This window comes from Anopheles moucheti, chromosome 3, assembly GCF_943734755.1.
Source record: "Anopheles moucheti chromosome 3, idAnoMoucSN_F20_07, whole genome shotgun sequence".
NCBI classification, from domain to species: domain Eukaryota; kingdom Metazoa; phylum Arthropoda; class Insecta; order Diptera; family Culicidae; genus Anopheles; species Anopheles moucheti.
Window position 1 is genome coordinate 78,099,544 of NC_069141.1, and position 19,542 is coordinate 78,119,085.

Sequence of the window (19,542 nt, forward strand, 5' to 3'; positions counted from 1 at the left end):
TGGGGCAGGTGTGTGCTCATCCTTTTTTTTTTTGGTGGATGATCTTTACCTTCCAACAGTCATTGGGCATCCTTTCCATTAATGATTAGTGAGACACATTCTAACATCATCAGGGATGAGAGTTGATAATGCTGTTGATAACATTCGGCGCACGGTCCACTGGTTCAATGGTTTTTTTTTTGTTTTTCATCCGGACTACCGAAAGCTTACCTTCCACAAAGTTATTGCTTCTAATATTTTATATTTTTTCCACGCCGTACGAAATTCCGAACGAAGATTCATATTTCATAAATTTCGGAGATAGCAGAAACCCCTTTAACGCTTCGATAGCCCCGAATGGTGTGGAGCAACTCTTGCTCCGGTTGGAAAATCGACGGTGAAACAAAGACCAAAACATCGAAACAAAACAAAAAGAAGAACACATAATCCTAGCACTTGGCTGCGAGCGCGATGAGGTGGTAATAAATTTCCAGCCAGTGGAGCATTTCAACCAAACTGACCGTTCAAAATCCACACGATCGATCCTTCGGGAAGGGAGGTGGTGTTTCCGGACCCTTCCACCGGGACACTAGCACCAAATGGTATGGGATCATCAATTATCGCTTTTATCACTCAATTCATTGCACAATAATGAACAACCGGACCGGAAGTGGACTGTCGAAGACACTTGGGGGTTATCTTTTTGTCGTGGATTTTCGCCTCTGTTCGCATGCGATCGTTTGCAGTGCATTGTTTCACGTTTTTCGGGCGCGTAAAGCGGTTAAAGAAAGGAATGGGTCGAAAATTTTATAAACCGAAAACGCTTCGACACCTTTGCCGAAAGGAAGGAAGCAGAATAAAGAATCCGTTGAAGCATTTCTCTCGCAATTGCACAATGTTATCGACATTCTTGGGAAAACGCCCGCAGCATAGAGCCGTGACATTTCCGCTCGCCTACTATGGTGACGCTCAACGAGCCTGGGCGAGTGGCGTTTTATCCGGTGAAACTCCATCGCAACCTTACCACCTTTGTGCTCGGTTCGTTATCTGCCTTCCATGAACGCAAAAAGAAACGAAGTAAATGGCGATTGACAAAAAAAGCAAAATCGATTCTGAAGTAAAAGGAAATCGAGGCAGTCAATAATGGTGCTTCCTGTACTTGGCGGTGGTCTCCGGAATTTCACACCAGTGTGTACCCAATAATAGCTCTATCGGAGGATGAATTATTGTCCTAAAAATACTGCGCAAGGAAAGATTGGTTTCTTTTCATTAACCTCCCAAAAAGAGCGAAAGAATTCTGAAGTGTTTCATTTTTGTCGAAAAAACAATAAATGACAAGCTGAAACGAAATTTTTGGAACGCATTAATCGTGGAACAGGAAGAGTCTTGATTCCAGGAACAGCGTAGATGACACCATCAAGCCCAACACCAACTTCATGCATCGTCGATCGAACTCGGTGTAAGCTGAAGCTGTTGAAAATGCAAAACTGGAATGTTCCAAGCTCGAGCCGTGCCCTTCGACCTTTAACGAACGAAATAAAGTGCATGAAGCATAGCCAGGAGTGGGGATCGTCGGTAAGGCTCTTAACTTGGTGGCCTTGGTACTTCGAATAGGGAACATTTTTCGAATGGTTTTGCCGAGATTGTGCTCGGAATAACACACTTCCTCACATTTTCCTTCCAATTCCCGGAACGCTCTTGCATTGCGGGGTCTCACACAGTCCAACCAGAGAACGGAACGCTTTGCCGGATGGCGCGAGACGCTTGTGCTCGTGGAGGAAGATTAGACAAGTTACGGACTGGAATGAACTTCGGTGGCGTTTGCAGCCCGAGAGTTCCAGCCTAGTGCGAGTAAGTGCTCGCCCAAGTATCGACATGGAACTTTGGTTGTTGAAGATCTTCTACCGAAACCACGCACCCATCGTCGTGTTGGGCTCCTTCTGGGGCGGTAATCTTATTAAAATAGTTGATCAAGAAAAATATCCTACCTTTTTGCGCCACATTACGGTATGGCAGACATCGGGAGATGTGAGATATCTTCAATGAAACAATGTCTTTTTGCTCACAGCCCACTTCTGAGTTGGGTGTGCGATACCAAACAAAAGCCGGTACCGGTCAAGAACGATATTGCCGCGCTGGGCAGAGACTAGGCAATCGGGCAGCGGTGGATGTTAGTACAGATTTGTGTAACATTCTTCTATATGTTTAACGTATTTTTGTGTTTCTCTTTGCAACATTAGCCACAAAGGTCTTGCAACTCTTCAAATGGGATATTCGCTAGCCTCCATTTCACTTGCTTGTTGTTTAATCTCGCACATTACACCGTTCCCGGGAAAGGGAGCTCGGGCAAATTCTATCATCCCGAGAAAAGGCCTACTTTGCAGGGACGTCCATTCCCGCTCTACTACACTAATGAATAAACAAAACCGGTCGACGCGAAAACGGAACACAACACGCGGGGCTTACCTTCTCAATTATGCAAACTAAATTGATTGTTGATCCCATATCCACGTGCAGCTCGCCGGAACCGAGTATGAACGCTTCCGGGACGACCACTTGCAGGTTTACGAAATGTGAAATGACCCCGGTCGGTGTCGAAACCTGTGGAGAAAATGAAAGGCAAGAGAAGCAGGTTTTAGGGTTAGTCTGGATGCGGAAATGGCGATCGTGTTATCGCCAAATGTTTTGGGATGGTTTCAACAAAAAAAAAAGAAAGAGATTTTCATTCGAACTGAGATCCGTGTTCCACCGGTTTTCCCCGGAAGATGATAACATTTTTCCTTCCCAAAATAAGGAGAGATGTTGTAACCAGTAGAGCAGTAAAAAAAACATGGTTTTCACGGCTTACACAGCACCGGTTGTTGTAAGACTGTGTAAACTTTGTGCCATAAAATTATGAATCCTTAAGCTCCTGAAGCAAAAACACACACAAAAAAAAAAAAATAGTACAACTTCATCAACATCAAGCAACGATCTTCGTTTATTTCAAGCATCTATTGTTCTCTGTAAGACAAGCATCCGCACTGCATGTTTTCCCTAATGTACATTGGCTGCAACGCCATACACTCAGCGTTGGCGGAGCGTTGAATGGAGAACAATAACAATTTTGTGTACCCGTACTTGACAAACACCTCTTCCGGGAACTGCCTGGCTGGATGCAACTTGCAGCGTTCGGAAGGATATGTTTTCTTTTGTTTGTAGTAGTTGTTTTTATTTCGCCGTTCGGCTCCCTCGAAGCAAACCTCGAGAAGATTTAGCATGTAATGTTGGTCCGAATGATAGGAAAACGTTGCCTGCATCTCATCTGCTTCTGGCGTGCCTTTGGCAGGGGGGTACTCCCCATTGGGGTACCGTGTTCTATCAAGGATTTTACGGTTCTTTCACCGCTTTCTGGGCGGGCGCTGAAAGACAGCCCTCGCCAGGGATCATGCATACATTCTCGCCCGTACTGCGAGTGATGCAATGCATCTCCGCCCTTGACGGTAACATAATTTATGTGAAAACGTGATTGAAATACGATCGGAGCATGTTCTAATCCAATCAGTTTCCGGAGAAAATGTGCCTTTCCTGAGACAATTGCTGTGCTTGCTCGGGGAGGCCACCGAAGGGGACCGACCGGCTCGGGTTTGGTATAATTTCATTAAATCCTCTTAACATATTCCCGGCCCCGGGTTCGGGTTCTTTCGATAGGCTTAGAATAACTCCATCTTTAACCACTTTTTATAATAGACTTACCCTACCAACTTAACGATTGCATCTGGATCCTCAACAAGTACCTGCAGGTCGTATGTGGCGGTGCAGTTGTTGCAGTGCTGAAGAACCGGGCATCTTAGCAATCGTCCCACAGGGATGTAAGTACATCACCCAACCCCAAAAGGGACCGCAGAACTTAGGAATACGTAATTATTGTAAGTGATTTCGAAAACTTACACCCATATCACCGCTGGGCACCAGTGTGCCAGTTGGACCAATTGTCCTACCGCCGGGTGGGTTTTGCAACAGTCGGTCGGGGATTATGATTTATTAAATGCAGCTGCATCATGCAGCACGGAGCGAATCAAAGATGGCCCACACTGTGATTTAGTATTTATAGCGCCATGTCATGGTCGTTACATCAAGCTCCGGGGTTCGGTTTGAAGGTTTTCGAGTGGCTTTTCGGTTGCCTTTTACCTTACACTGACCGACCGAACGACCTGGACCATCCATGTGGCAGATGGCGGTGGGTAAATGAGGTCGCAACAGGGCAATTCTGATGAAATGAGAAATTTGCATAAACTGAAAACCATTTGCTTTAGCATGGGTGGATGAGACTTCAGTGGTTTGCAGCATCGCATCGTACGCGTTCCTGTTGCAAAATTGCTCCCCGGACGGGATGAGTGGTAAGCTAATCAAGCATTGTACGGCGTACTTTAGCCACAAAGCCACACACACAGCCACGCCTGTGACCTCTGACGTGTGTATGACCCACGTGCATGATGGTGGCCATCTTCCGCATGAATAAACCAACCGGCCAAGGATGGAAATGGCCATTCGATTGCAACTCAATGCCTGAATGTGGTCCAGGGGTGTAACCCCAACGGTGTGTCTGTGTGTGTTCGTCACTGCAAAACGTTTAAAGCAACCAGGAACGCATGAGTGGCTATTGATTTGCTGACTTCCTTTGCGGACCGGTGTTGAGGTATGCTTCACCTGTATGCCGGGTGCGCCTGCATACGTGTAGATTGAAGAGTGTGTTTGCTTTCGGGGTGTTTCTTCACCAGGCCCATTCTGTGGCCATCGTAAAGGGTACTCCGAACAAGGGTTAAGTATCGTACGTTGTAGTTCTTTTCTCTAATCTCAAGTGTACCCAAACCAAAGAACCGGAGCTGATTGACATGTTAGTCAAATATTTTAAAGCATTATTTATTCAGTTGTTGACATTTCCGATACAGCCCTGCGGAGACCTGTACACCCGATGGTTAGGATCTGCAAGGATACGGTTTGTCTTCCAAGAACGAAGGACATGGTTAAACCACGTAGCTATGTGCTCAATCGTTTCGGTTATTTTTCACAAGACTTCCGAAACATTATCCTTGCAGTCACCGTAAACCTCTTGCGGTTGCCATGTATCATGGTCAAGCAAGTTGGAGTATTTATGGTGATGGGATATCTTTTTCATTTGCATCCATTCGGGTACCACGCCTGGGAATTATCTTGTCTTGACTGTTTAGTTTTGTGTTCTCCGGAGTAAAGATGCGCACGATTAAACAAATTAGGAATTACATTCCAACATACCGGAACACTCGGACCTGGTTAAGAGTTTACCTATCCTAGGGATAGATAGGCAAAAGGCCCTGAGTAATTGTTTGTATTGGCATTTGAATTCATTTAGAAAAGAACCGTAAGAGCTTATGAACAGTACTGTGAACATGTTCTAACTCTGTTTTTCTCGCAATGCCATATCGCTATTTAGCATAAATTAATAAATATTTTAAACACATCAAAACGATTCTGTACAATTAATTATCCAATGCGTTTTTGCACTACAACGTGTTGCTAATCAATTCCTAGATTTAAGTTGTAATCTATTTACTTGAATTATTGACAGGGATGTTTTTTTTTTCTAGTCTATTAGTAGCTCTCGGCTATTTATTTTTACAGTCCTTATCGCTCGCTTCTAGGATCGGCTAGATCGGGTTTTGTCCAACAGAAATTTCTCTTTGACAGTTCATTGTCCGCCATTTTGTCAGCAAATAAAATCTTCAAGCATCGTAATCTAGTATCCTTCACGTATTGGATTACAATACAGGTCGTCACCGAAATTTTCAAGTCGGAATTACTTGTCGACGCTTAAGGACTACATTTTCCTCGAGAAAGTATCAAAATTAAAAACAAATGTTCTACAAAAATAACCTTAATTGTTTATCCAATTTACAATACATTCCTTCAGTACTCAACTTTTAAAACAAATGTGCCTGAGAATTTATCACAATGCTGGATAATTTTATGGCGCTCCGAAGCTGCACCAGTAAATATGTTCATGTTATTTGTAATAAGGCTCATTTTTGTAACAGAGGAGCTTAATAAACTTCAGAACTAAAATACTTTTTAAAAATTGTTTTTAATTTCCTGCTTCATTCCTTTAAACTCTCAAGTAAAACAAATGTAATTCCATCGAAAAAAAAATGTATTTGTTAATAATATTTCCTTCTATTATAGTTAGTTTCACTATTTAGGTGAATTGATGATTAATTTTCATAACATATTGCCAGTGTAACCTTTGTTGTTTTTTGCTACAATTTTACAGTGTTGAAAATAATTCTCGTGCTCCCAATGCACGGCTTTCCGGTACGTTATCTCAGCAGTACCATAAATTAGAGAAACAATCAACGAACCGATCCATTCAGCGGAACCCAACAAAGGATCATCTCCCAGCGGACACACGGCGGGTTCGTGTGATGAATCATGCACGGTTGTCAGTGTTTTCTGTTGCATCCAGCACAACAAATGGGATTTGTTATGTCCATAATAAGAAGGGACGCACCGCACTCCCACCCCACTCCCTCTCTCCGCCCGCTTCTTAGCACAACAAAAGCGCGGCATTAACCATTATTTTCCGTTCCACCGTTCCATTGTTGCACATCGTCGTTTGTTCCGCGTGCAACAGCTGTTTGACTTTTTAGTTGTGTATTTTATTCGCAAACGAAAATTACAAAAGACACGGACGGTATCCATCTTGCACAATGCGATAAAATGCTTTCCTTGCCTGTGTCGGACCTCGCGAGGGACAACAATGTGCAGCCCCGGAGCGTTGCATTCGAGCGCATCGATTTATCTTCGCACAGGGCACAGAATATCGAACAACAAAAAAACACATTGCCTTTCCGACATTGCCCCGAAGCTGCGGCACCATGTTGGGATGGGGGCTTGTTTTTTTTTTTTTTTGTGTCCTTTCTCCCGTTCTGTTTGATGCACCAAAGTGTGTCCCTGGTACCTGGTGATAGGGGTTCGATGCACACGGATTGATTGAACACGGACACAAACTCATCGAAGGGGGTGTACGATTGAGGAAAGGGTAGCTCAGGAAGGCAGGTGTTTTGTGCAGTGGGAAAACAATGTCAGCTTTGTTGATGCTTCATTATGTGCGCCGGTTCGGACCCTCGCGGTTTCGGCATAGATTCGGGATGGATCTTTCATTATTTTTCCGCTCGGTCGGTTCCGTTTACCGAGCCAACACGCCTCGGAACGATGAAAAGCTCGCGAATCGCTGCATCGAACGGAACCAACCAAACCGCACGAACCGAACCTAAGCTACCATTTTGTCCCCGGTCTCAAGGGAGCGTTCCCGGTGCCTTCTTTCCTTTTTTCCTCCCCCCGAAGTTGTTTGCTGCAACGAGTTCGGGCGCCCGTAGAACAATAACGGGTTTCCCTCGTGGCGGTGGTTGCACACGCGCTCGGGACGCACCGCTCCGAAAAGGTTGTTATTCAAAAGGACGCAGGGACGACACGAACCATTGATGCTGCTTTAGTAGCGCACAGCACACAGTGCGCTGAAAAACAAACCACCGCCCGCCAGGGTATGCCAGTGACTTCACCGGAATGCAACCGAACGGAATTCATTGGGTGAACAGTTTTCCGGGAGCTTTTCCCATCCCGAATCACACAACGCGACGATGCAGGGATGAAACCTTCCTTCTCGGGGGAAAAATCAACAGTACTAGAGAGGGGGGGAATGGCGGGCCTTGCACTTGCAACCGACAGCAACAATCGCTACCACAAAAGTGCCACGGCCATGCCATAATGTGTTGCAAGATAGTCAACCCCATTGTGTGCCATTGTGCCGTGTATCTTTCCTTACGGGCTCGTGTCTTGTGGGGATGATGCATTTTACGAACGAATGCGTGTGAATGTGTTGGGTGCAGGGGGAGGGGAGGTTGTAGGGGAAGGGAAGTGAGGTTTCTGCTGATGAATAACAGAACAGGCACATCCCGGTTCGGTTAAAACCACAGAAGAAAAGCTTCTCTACCCCCCATCCAGAGCGCACGATAATCAGGACGATGGTTGATGCGAAAGATCCGCACAGAATTCACACACACAAACACACACACTCCACCAAGCCCCCCCAAAACACCCCCTTGTCATATTTACTATTTGAACATTTTGAAATTCACTGGAAAATTTTTGTAAACCCTCGCCAAATGCGTGGCTAACACACAAACCCACCCTGGCCGACATCATGGCCATGCTTTCATCAGAGGGGTGGTTGTTGGCTCCGTGTGGTTACTCCATTTTTCTTTACGCTTTACGTGTCCAAAAGAGAAGTTCCTCGCGTGCTGTGGACCGGGTTTTTCAAGTGTGGAAAACGACAACAATGTAGTCTTGTGGTCCTCCGTATAATCATGCGCTCGTCCTGCGGCTTTCGCGTACTAGCACACTGGCAGCCATCATTAGAGGGGGCCACGAAATGGGAAAGTAGGCAACAAAAAAAATGGAGCCCCAGCTGCACTACGAACACTCCCCTTCTAAAGAGGGGGATGATTGCACCACGGTACTTACTTTGGTTCATGGAATGGAATAATTACGACAAGTGATGCGCAAAAGAGACTCCCCACACGTGAAAGTGTGTGAGTGATGGTGTATACGGGTACAAAAGATGCTCCATAGTGCTCTTTAGAAAAGGGGGGGGATGGGAAATGGGGCGAAAACATTCTCTAATCCTACTGAACTCATCAAACCCACGAAGCATAAACCGGACGTGACCGTAACGGAGTGCACTCGAACATGGCGACCGTGACCATGGACCGATCACGACAAGCGACGACGCACGCCGTGACACGATTGCTACAATGTAGTTCAATACGTATTGGCGTGGGTGATGTATCACCAATTGGACGAGCAATTGTCATTGGCATTGAAATTAGACGAAATCTTTAATCTTTAATTACCTCTGACAGTATGACGCACATATCACAGCGTCCTTTTCTAAAGAGGTATTAATGTTTTAAAATCCTTATGTCACTTGTCGTTTGCTTCTTTCATTTTTTTTAAATCTCAATCAACTCAAGCAACCCTCGCTGCTTTCCGTACATAACGTGGGGGGGATGTTTAAGAAAATAAAATACCCACACACCCCGGCGGTGCGCTATTTTCTATGCGACAAGCGTTCTCGTCGCTGTACGCCGTCGTCACAAAAGCATACTAAGTAGCGCCAACGGACTTCCTGTCGCGTTCGTCACCCTACCTTGCCGCTTGCTAGACCCCCCCCCCCCCCTTTGTGAGAATTCCCCCTCGGGGAATAGCAAAAGCAGGGAGAAATATTATCATTATGATAGATACGCTCGCGTCGTCCTGCGAACGTGCGAAAGAGGAAAAACAGCACGCGTCGAGAGCCGCGGAGCACGTGGAGGAGCTAATGCTTATGCTAGGTTCGCGCATAAGGCATAAGGGACAGGGCAGGTGGAACGGGGCAACAAGGAGAAGGACGTCTCCGAAGGCCACCGACATCCGTCATCTCAGGTTCGACAAATCTCGGAGGGCTCCATTTCAGTAACGACGTCAAACTGCGTGGTATACGTGATGGATGACGGCTGAAGTGTGCCATCTCACCGCAGCCAGTGCTTGTGTGTTGGATGAGATTGCTTTTCGGCATTGCCGCGGATCGACCGTGCGTTGGAGGCTTTCGCTGCTAGAAAAATAGCATTTTCCCGTCCTGACGAGCGCCTAGGTAAGGTCTGCTTCACGCAGGAAATGGAAATGTCTCCTAAACGCTTCCGCACGAATGAGGTCGATGTGTGTGTGTGTGTCAGCACCGGACCGGGAGCGGTTTGATCGTATTTGTATAGTGCTGCTTTCGAGGAGCGATGTGATTGAATCCGCGGCACATGGGTAGTGTTTACAATGGAAGAGATTTCGCATGTACGGTTACGAGAGGTATTTATTTTACCATTATTACGACTCATTCTTCACGACACAGCGGTATTGGAACTGTATCTTTCCAAGATGCGCTGTGCGGTTTTGTTGGGGAGGGGGAGCTTCAAGCAGTAACCGATGGAAGGATGTGTGTGTGTGGTTGATTGCTTTAGATTAATGATATAAAGTATGGCAAAAACTTGCAAGGAGGTCAACCGTATGATTGGTGTGTGGATTTGGAACTGTTTCTGGGTAAAGTTGTATAACAGTTTACATGTTTAATGCTTTTCAAGGGTGACGCAAATGTCACCAGTGTTTGAAAAAATATACAAGTAAAACGTAATATATAAAAACGACAAGTCGACAAATAATACACAAGAAGAAGCTCTGAAAAAATATTATCTAAAATATCATTCAAAATTATATTATTACCTGTCAGTTAAAAATATAGTTAATCATATATAATATAATTATAGAATAATTATAGACAATTACTAAAGTTTCAAACGAATATCAAATATTTTTAATCATGACAAACCTCAATTACAGTGCGCCAACAGTTTCCAAATATTTTGGGAAAAATACAAAATTCTACTGGGAAATATTTGTTGTGTGGAGTTGGACTGATCGGAAAAATCTGAGGTACTCAGTGGTTCATTTACATTCTAGATTTACAGTCACTAAACCGCAGAGAGAAAGTAATGTATAACGGAGTGTTCTGCTTTTATCTAGCTTTAAATTATTCGTTGTGTCTGCTTATGCAGTCTTAATTCTTTATCATTTCGTATACCGAATTTTAGAATCTTCGGAGTGGATCCTGAAGGCGAAAGACATGATCGTGATCTTACACCATAGATACCATCATATCACCATAAATAAAGAACCGAATAAAGAACCTATTTGTATAAACAAAAAATAAATTCTTTGGATATGATGCCATTAACCTTAACTATGCCCACAGAGAACCAAACAAAACTAAACCAAAAAATCTTAAAAAAAAAGAAACATTACATCGTATGAACTATTCAATGCAAGTTTTTTTTTCGCACGATGAAAATTTGTTTACTCTAGCATTGTTTACCCCACCTGGAACCTTCATCATAATCCCTTATCTCCATCCGTGTGTCACTCGTACCCAATAATCCGACGATTATTTCTGAAAAGGGTTCACCTTTCACGACTGCAGTTGATCCAAACTGTACCAGCGCCCGGCGGCAATGCTTTATCTCATTAAAAATGTGACATCGCTCTCGAAGGTTGCAGCACCGTTACGCTTGAACACACTGGCCAGCTGCAGGCTCCCGTTTTGGTTTGTTTGCCTTTCCTTACATCGACAAACCGAATCCCGCAGCCATCTCCCCATCAGATATAGGTTGATGGTGGGGACTGAAAGGGATGAAAAAAAAAAACAACGGATGTGCCCAGGATTTCTTCTTCGGTCAGCAGGTTTGCCGCACACACGTAAAAGTCTCCAGAGCATGCAATGCTGAACCCAGGGCCCCTTTTTCCGACCGGTGTGGAACCGGGAAATCCACAAAAATCCTGAATACCTTCGGTGCCTAGTACCTGGGGCGGTGTGATAATCGTCACCATGCACGTCATGAATTGGCCGCAGCGTTTCCGTTTTCCTTTCTACTTTCCCAAATTTGGAAGCTCTCACTTTCTCCGAATCATTTGCCATTCCTGTGTCTCTTCCTTGCCAAAAGGGACACCGGGACACTTTTTAATGTTGATGAGCTTTTTGAGCCGCGTTATCCTTTGCATCGCCAGTGCGAATATTATCGCACGTCCAGCAAAGAAAAAAAACGCGATTCGCCATAGGAAAATTTGTATTGATGCACCTGGACGACCCCCGGCCGGGTTCCTCGAAGGGATCCAACCAAAATGGACGCTGCTTTCGGGCAAGGGAAAATCGCACCGCCGACGGGTTGATTTTCTTTCAATTTCACCACAACCTCCACCGGTAATGGGCGATTTAAAATGCCATTAAATGGATTTAATGAACTAAATTTTGCAACACCCTACCTTTCACGGGATGGGACGGGCCCAAAGGTGGCCTCGTGTGGTGTTGGTATGCTTCTGTTTCACTCCAGCGTTAGCCCGTTTGATTGCTCGACTTATCCAGCAACTTTCGTTTCACATTTTTGGGGAAGCAATTTTTGTGGGGGGCCAAAATGGAAGAAAAAATCGGAAAAGCACCAGAAACACCATCACATGTTGGAATACTTGGAGGCTCATCACGGCGATCCAAATTGGATTCGTACGAACGATGAAAAATCCGTCCATTACGTGATTCTTGGTGGTGAAAAACGGGACGCCCTTAGAAAGATGGTGGGTCTGGCTGGTAGGCGGGAATATGGTTACCGTTTTTCGTCAGTGGCTCAATTCTCGACATCAGTTGAATGGCAAGCCCAAAGACTCTCGCGCTGTAGGGAAGGATTATGGGATTGGGCTTGGGAGTTTTGTGGGACGGAATAAAAGGGGTACCCGAACGGTATACGGCGAGAGACAGAAAAGGAAAGAGAAAAATTCAGCGAGAAAGAGAGAGAAACAGCGCAAAGCAAAGCGGCATAGTTTTGCTGATAAGTTATTTGGTTCACTTTTTATGAGGTTATTAACGTGATATATGAGCAGCAGCAGAGCGGTAGTTTTTCGAGGCCGAGTAATTTTTCCACTTTCCGCTCAAAGGGATACGATACGGGTGGTGTGGTCCCGTGCGTAGGTGAAATGGATGAATAGCTGGCGTTATATTGCTTGCCGTTCCATTCGTCTGCTGCTTCCATCCCAATGAAGCTGAAACTAAACCGGGCACTAGTTTCCAGCTCGCACATCGAACCACGCGCACACAACCACACGTGCGCCTTTTGCCAGCAAAGGTTGGCAAGGAAATGGCCACTTTTTTCCACACACATACACACACTCGCACACCCACACAGAACTGATTCTCCCCCCGGGGGGTGGTGGTGAGGTTTGCAATTTTTATGATGTACCACGTGTAATCTAAGCCATCATGAATTTTAATCAGATTACCGGTCGGTAGGTGTTGGAACGCGCGGGATTTGAGTGCTCTCATTTTCGGGCATAATGGTTTTTTGGAAGATATCGGGCGCACAAGGAAGTCAACCAATGGTGGTTGGTGGCTGCGAAATTACCCTCCAAGAAATGGATGGTGATTTGAGCGGTACCGATTGCAGACAGGTTCGGTGTACGGTTCGTTTGAAGAATGTTTGGTTGGAAAATTATCTTTCGAGAATTAATTATTAAAATTAGCAGGATTCTTTGGTAGAGAAAATGCTATACGTCAATGGTTGCTGTCGCATGATTTATGTTTTGAAGGGTCAAACTCTTGATACAGGACGAAATAGGATGATCTCATATGAAGGATCATCAGTTTGATAGTTGGTGTAAACTGCATATACATGTTTTTCATGGGGTTTGAGTTTAAATATTTTAATATAATAATTTTAATTTTCTAGTTCAATTTAAATATGTTGAAATCGATCAAAAATATCTGTCACCTTCTGGATTTTGTTCGAAACCATTTAGATACAGTAGTAAGGCATGTCAGGTTCTTTTGATGCATTTGGAGGTCTAAAGTCCTTCGGGGCGTTCTTGAAAAGCCACGGATCTCAAATCGCTCTGAAAGCTTCGCAAACAATCGAACTAAGCTTGCAAAAAAAAGCTCGCGAAAAGGGAACAGATTCTACATCTACCTATGCATATTTCAATTTTAATAATATACGTTAATGGCTCCAAGTTTAAAGCAATAACTTTCGAACCTTTATTCTAGTTTGCTATTACATCCAGAAAGAAGCATATTATTTTAATGTTTGTAGCTTAATGTCACAATCTCAAAATATTTAAAGATTTTTAGACATTATATTGGGATTACTCCAAATGTTTCAAATAGTAGAGATGGTACAACACTGATAACATTAGTGTAAAATGTAAAATTGGAGCACGTCTGAAACATTTCTATACATATTGGAAGCTTATCTAATTATGTCATTAATAATCAATTCAGTTAGTAATCGTTGTTTACACCTCTTAACCGTAAGAAATGAAAAAAACAGAACTAAAATTGCACACATGACCCATTCATTAGCACATGAATTTAGTCGTGTAAAACAATTTAGCATTGAGTACGCTAGCATTAGCAAAACAACCACAGCGATTCGGTTTTGTGCCTTCGGTCGCAAGTACACCCTTCCTCTTCCAGGTCATTTAGTTTCGCAAACCATCAATTTCGGGTGCATTATTTACCGGAATCGCAGCCGGAATGCTTCACCACAAGCCCAGCGAGCGGCAACCATTTTTAAAGGGGCAGGACGCAGCAGCTCGTACAATCGAAACGAAGGACAAACCACAAAACCATGGTTATTAATACCGTTTCAGCGCTTCCTGACAATATTGACAGTGAAATCGGTTTATCGTGGGTTCCGTTTTGCACCGGGCCCCCCCCCGAAATGCTCGAACGCGGCGTGAAGGACAAACCCGAGCGTCACATCAACATTCTTGCAGCCATTAAATTCGTTTCGCTGGTGGGAGTGTGGGGCGGTTTTTTTTTGTTTTGGTTTTGCATCGCCTTCTTGTTATTCGTGTGTGTGTTTTGTGGGGTGAAAGGATGCTTTTGTCATGCGTTGGATGGAAAGGGCTGGCATTCATGAGGAACACTCCTGAGCGGTGAAAAACCCATTTTTCATCATCCACTTATCGGTAGGGTGAGCCTATAAATTGTGCCCTCTCGTCGGCCAAGTGTGCGTGAAGTTCGTGCAAAAGGAACAAAACCGTACCACATGCGCGTCGGTTAGCGGTTGTCGAGCAGCGTCGAGTCATAGCTAGCGGAAACAGCAATTTATCTCTTTTCAAAGATTTCAACGTTCACGCATAAACGTGTATTCAAGTAGGTTGGTTTTGTTGCTGTGCACTGATAGGGTAGAAAAAAATAAAACTTGACAGCTATGATTTTTCGTTAACAAACAATTTACACACTTATTGCCTTAAAGCAGTAGCCAGTGACTTTGTTAGTCTGTGATTTGTACTCAATAGAAGTTGAGGTTTAACCCAAGGTATGTGTAGGAAAGAGGTCGAGTAATAGCCAAGATAGAGGGTCGCCATTTTGGATTTCATTTGACATTTCGTCGCCAGTGTAAGATTCTTTGCGTCTAGCCTACTTGTTTACTATATCCCGATTAATCAACACAACTACACACAAAACATTTGAATGGAAAAGGGCGTCCAAACGTCAAATCACGAGTAACGAACTTTTGGCTACTTGTCAAATTGCTCTATATTACTCGATCTCTATCCTACACAGACCTTGGGTTTAACCTAATATGAACCTCATTTAATCATTTTTTTTCCTCTAAAAAGTCACCAGGTAAGTGAAGGTGGTTCTAGTCTATTACTGCTGTCAATGTGTAGTGTTCAATAGTACACCTGCAGGTTGTAGGTACAATGTGTGCCTTTCACTAAATTGCCGCCCTTTGTTTTACTACCAACCATTTGCAGATATGACAAACTTCTGTACGGGTAATAAACAGATTGGATAAACATCCTTCAACACGGTCGAACATAAAAGCTGGTACCGTTGCTGTGTTGACTGTGCAAAACTCTCACCGGGTTTCCATAATGCAAAACAACACGGCCCAAACACAACCCGGTTCCCGAGTTCCCGAGATGCAACATCGGTCTAATGGCACACCGGTTTAAATGTCAGCCCGTTGCGCGCGTGTGTTCCCCGGCTGGGAAACGGCCTGGCCGGTGTGCCGAAGAAGCTGCCGTAAATTCTCTCGTGAGATTTATTCCGGCAACGTGTTGAGTGGCATTAATTACCCCTGTGACACAGACGATGGGTGCCTGCTGCTTGCTGGACGTACGTACGGGTGTTGGGGTGGAAAATGTGAACTTCTGGCTGTGTGCGTGTCAGAGCAGCCGAGCCAAAGCATAAAACTTTACGCTCCAATAGCTCTTCTCCCTCCGGTAGCGAAGCCGGGGATGAGGTCCCATTTTTCATGACCTCGTAACGAATGAGTGTGCTTTCGCCTGGAGCACATTTTCAATATCACCATCGTGGCGTGGTTGGCAGAAGGAAAAATAAATCGAAAAAAAATATATAAACCTCCTCCACCCCCAGGGGGGTCTTCTGGTTTCGTTTCGTGCTGGGAGGTGTTTTAAAATTAGGTCGTCCTGTGCCGATACCCGATACCTCCCGGTGACCCCCCAACCCCACCCCCAAAAAGAAGGCTTGTTTGAGCGGACAGCATGGTGGTGAACGGGCTTGAAATGACAGTCGTAAAGAAAAAAGCAACCGATAGCATCAACGCGCCCCACACCGTGACTGAGCGGGTTAGAGAATTGGTACCATTTTCAAGGGGTAGGAGATTTTATTGCATCCACACTCCCATTATTTGGCTTTTGCGGGGCCGAATGAGCGCACGCAAGCAAAAGGTGCCCGGAAATGGTGCCCTTTTGCGAGTGACAATATGGTTTTAATTAGTTTGTTTATTTGCAGAACGTGTGAGATTTTTCTACACCCCCTTCCAAAAACACCACCACCCCCGGTGCCATTCCGTGCCGGTTTGATATACGACCAACCGGTGCCAACCCTTAACAGAGTGTGGGAGAACTCACTGGAGGAGTAATGGGGAGAAGGACGGGTTTTTCACATGATTCACAATGTGCGTTCTGCCAAAAAACCTGGCGTTTTGTGGTGGTCTATTTATTTTGCACTCCTTTATCCACCCCAAAACCACCCCACAGCACGCACCACCCCCCCGTGTCCGTCGGGTTCGGTTTCGGGAGGGGAAGTTTTATCGAAGCACCAAGCTGTGAAATTGTTGTTAATCTTTTCGAGGTGCAATTAATGTTTTAGCATCCAATTTAGAAAAATCTCCCAGCTGCGGGCTAATTGGTGGCTCGGCTCAGTGCTGGGACATCCAATTTAAATGTTTGCTTGGCCTTGACGGCCTGGTTCAGCGCTTTCGCTTCAGCGCGGGGAAAAGGTTTTGATGGAATGTTAAAAAGGTTGTTAGAAACGGTTGAGAGTACCATAAAATATCGATTAAAAGGCGATGGTGCCCGGTGGTGCTAGAAGCATGCAGTCTACGTTTATTCCACGCTAAGTGAAATACGTACGTAAACATTTGGAAATTTCAGTTAAAGGCGAACTTTAAGTGTTTTGAGATAAAATGTTGCACGTACAGGAATTTGTGGATTCTTTCAAGTGAGAATAGAATTTTTTCAATTTAATTTCAAACGGTCAGGCCAGAAATCTTATACATTATAAATCTTACGCAAGGTGTAGAGCTTTTAAGGGGAATATATCAATTCTTTGCCAGAGCTCCCTAATTCATTCATTTAGTTCATTTAGTTCAAGTTCTACTGGATGTCAAACACTATAATAAAGCAAGTAAATAAAGTTAAAAAATAAATAAACTTTAATAAAATCATTGTTGAATTTTGTTGTCACTGGAACTGACAATCGCAACAGATGTCATAGCGAAAACCAGCGCTATACATTTTTCGCATTTGAAATTAGCAACGATAGCAGCAAAAATTAGCAAAATTTATTATTTATTATTACAAAACTTAACACATATCCATGAAAATTTTAAATTACTTGTTCTCAATTCGTAACAAGGGGATAGTTCTATTGATTTCGTATGAAAAATACAAACAAAGCTATCATACTGAGAGCACATGAGCGTCACCCATTTGTTAGGTGACGAGGTACGGAACGAGGTTAAATGAGGCCACTTTTGGATCGGTTAAACGCGCTTGCATTAAAGCGGAGTTTTCCGAGACAATTATTTATCATAGCATCCCTTTAAAGTAAACTTCGCTCTATCGCGAAATTAAACCATCTTGCCAGTCATCTGCTTCAAACTATTTCCGTTTTGTCCATCGAACCGTAACCAACACGGAAACGTGATTGAAGTACAGAAAATGGCTTGTCAAATTACCAAGTTATTACCATGTTGTGTGCGCTACGGTGAGAAATTTATGTAATCGCCCGGCACACAGACAACACCACCGTGAAGGGATTCACTCGGCTGCATCGAAGAAAAAGACATTTACCGGTAGCCGGTCGGTGTTTGGACTTATGAAACAATTTACGATGACAGCTGCCGGGGCAAAGCCGCCAGCACCAACATGTTTCGCTTGCAACTCGAAAGTTCCGATTCACCCGAGTCTCTCACCGTGCTGGCGTGGGTGGCATTGGGGGAGTATTTTCCGGCGGCTTGATTCGGCACCAGAACATGATACGGTTAATAAATTAGGCACGGTACCGATGCTTTACGCAACTGGCCGCTTTTCGGTTCGGCTACAACCGTGACGATTTGTTTTCTTCCGTGCGCCACACCGTGTGAACTGCTCGCCAGCGGTGGTTTTGCTGCCGCGAACGGTTACTGCCTGCCACGGGGCCGAAAAGTCGCTCAGAGCGTTGTACATTTTCGGACTTTCTGCGGCATGCCACAATCAGCTCCCGATCCGCTGTCTGAGGTGGCCATAAATTAGTGGACCATTAAATTCGTTGTCACAGCACGGGCCTTGTACATTCTCGGGCCGATCGATCGAACAAAGGCACGAGCAACCGAGTGAGCTTTTGAGTCCTATTTGCCTTTTTTTGCCGGCTTCTTTTTTTGCTAATGAAAATCATTGTCCCACCAAACCAGCTGTGTTTCTTCGGCTTCTAACCACATTCGTGTTACGCGGGTTGCACGGTGCGGTTTTCTCGGTCGTACCGAATATTTAATGATGGAACAATATTTATCCCCAACAAAACCCGTTCGTCATTGGGTGCAAAGCCACCAGTGGTAAGCGGATGGTTCATTAGAGTGTTTGCGAGTGTGAAGTAACGTTCGCCTTAATTACCGTCGAAAATCCGTAACCACCGGAAATTATCGGATGATGTTCCGAGCGCTTCCACTGTTGCAACTTCACAAAACGCACAGACTACTACTCAACACAAAACACCCGAACCTGGACTGGCGATCGGGATCGGTTGGTAGTGTGTGTGTGTTTGCACGTGTGACTAGATACGGAGTGGAGTAATTTTCGACAACTTTAGCAGTCATACCGCAACCACAAACTGCATCGAAATGGTGGTGGGAAAAGTTTTTGCACCAAACTCCCCTCACCGCTTTTATCGAGTGGAATGTTCGGCAAAGTGTGTCGGGAAAGGAACTGCAATGCTCATTTCGTTGTGGTTTGCATAGTGAAACGATGCGAGTCGTTTTAGTTTTGGATTTTGTGTGTGTGCTTTTTTTTGTTTGCTGGGAAAATGTATCGTTGGTAGAAAAGTAGAGATGGTGGGATTGTTTAGTATGTATTGCTATCTGTTTTCCGTTGTGGTATATGAATAGAAGACGTTCTGCTTAAAACGTGAGACTGAAAATATTGTACGTAAGATCTGTTAAATCATTTGAGGACTTATTAAAATTAAACAATGTAATTCAACGTGATAATAAAAAAATTTACATTGTACCAATATTTAAAGAACATACAGTGCGTAACATAACTATGAGGTTACTTGTTTTTGGAGAATAAAGATGATGGTGATAAGAATTGTTTCTTGAAAAAAGAAAATACGTAATGAGGTACAACAATTTATTAAAAAATCATCTAATTTAACGGCCGGGGAAAATATTAGGAAGCTAGGGATAAGATCTA

General features: G+C 44.2%; 1 protein-coding gene across 1 annotated transcript in view; it reads right to left on the minus strand.

Annotated features, from left to right (window-relative positions):
* The window catches only part of LOC128303025 (zwei Ig domain protein zig-8), a 123,740-nt gene that overhangs the window by 30,745 nt on the left and 73,453 nt on the right, over nt 1-19,542 (minus strand). The window contains exon 5 of the mRNA XM_053039877.1: nt 2,446-2,580. Within this exon, the coding sequence (XP_052895837.1) occupies nt 2,446-2,580 (135 nt within the window). The remainder of the gene's footprint in view (nt 1-2,445; nt 2,581-19,542) is intronic.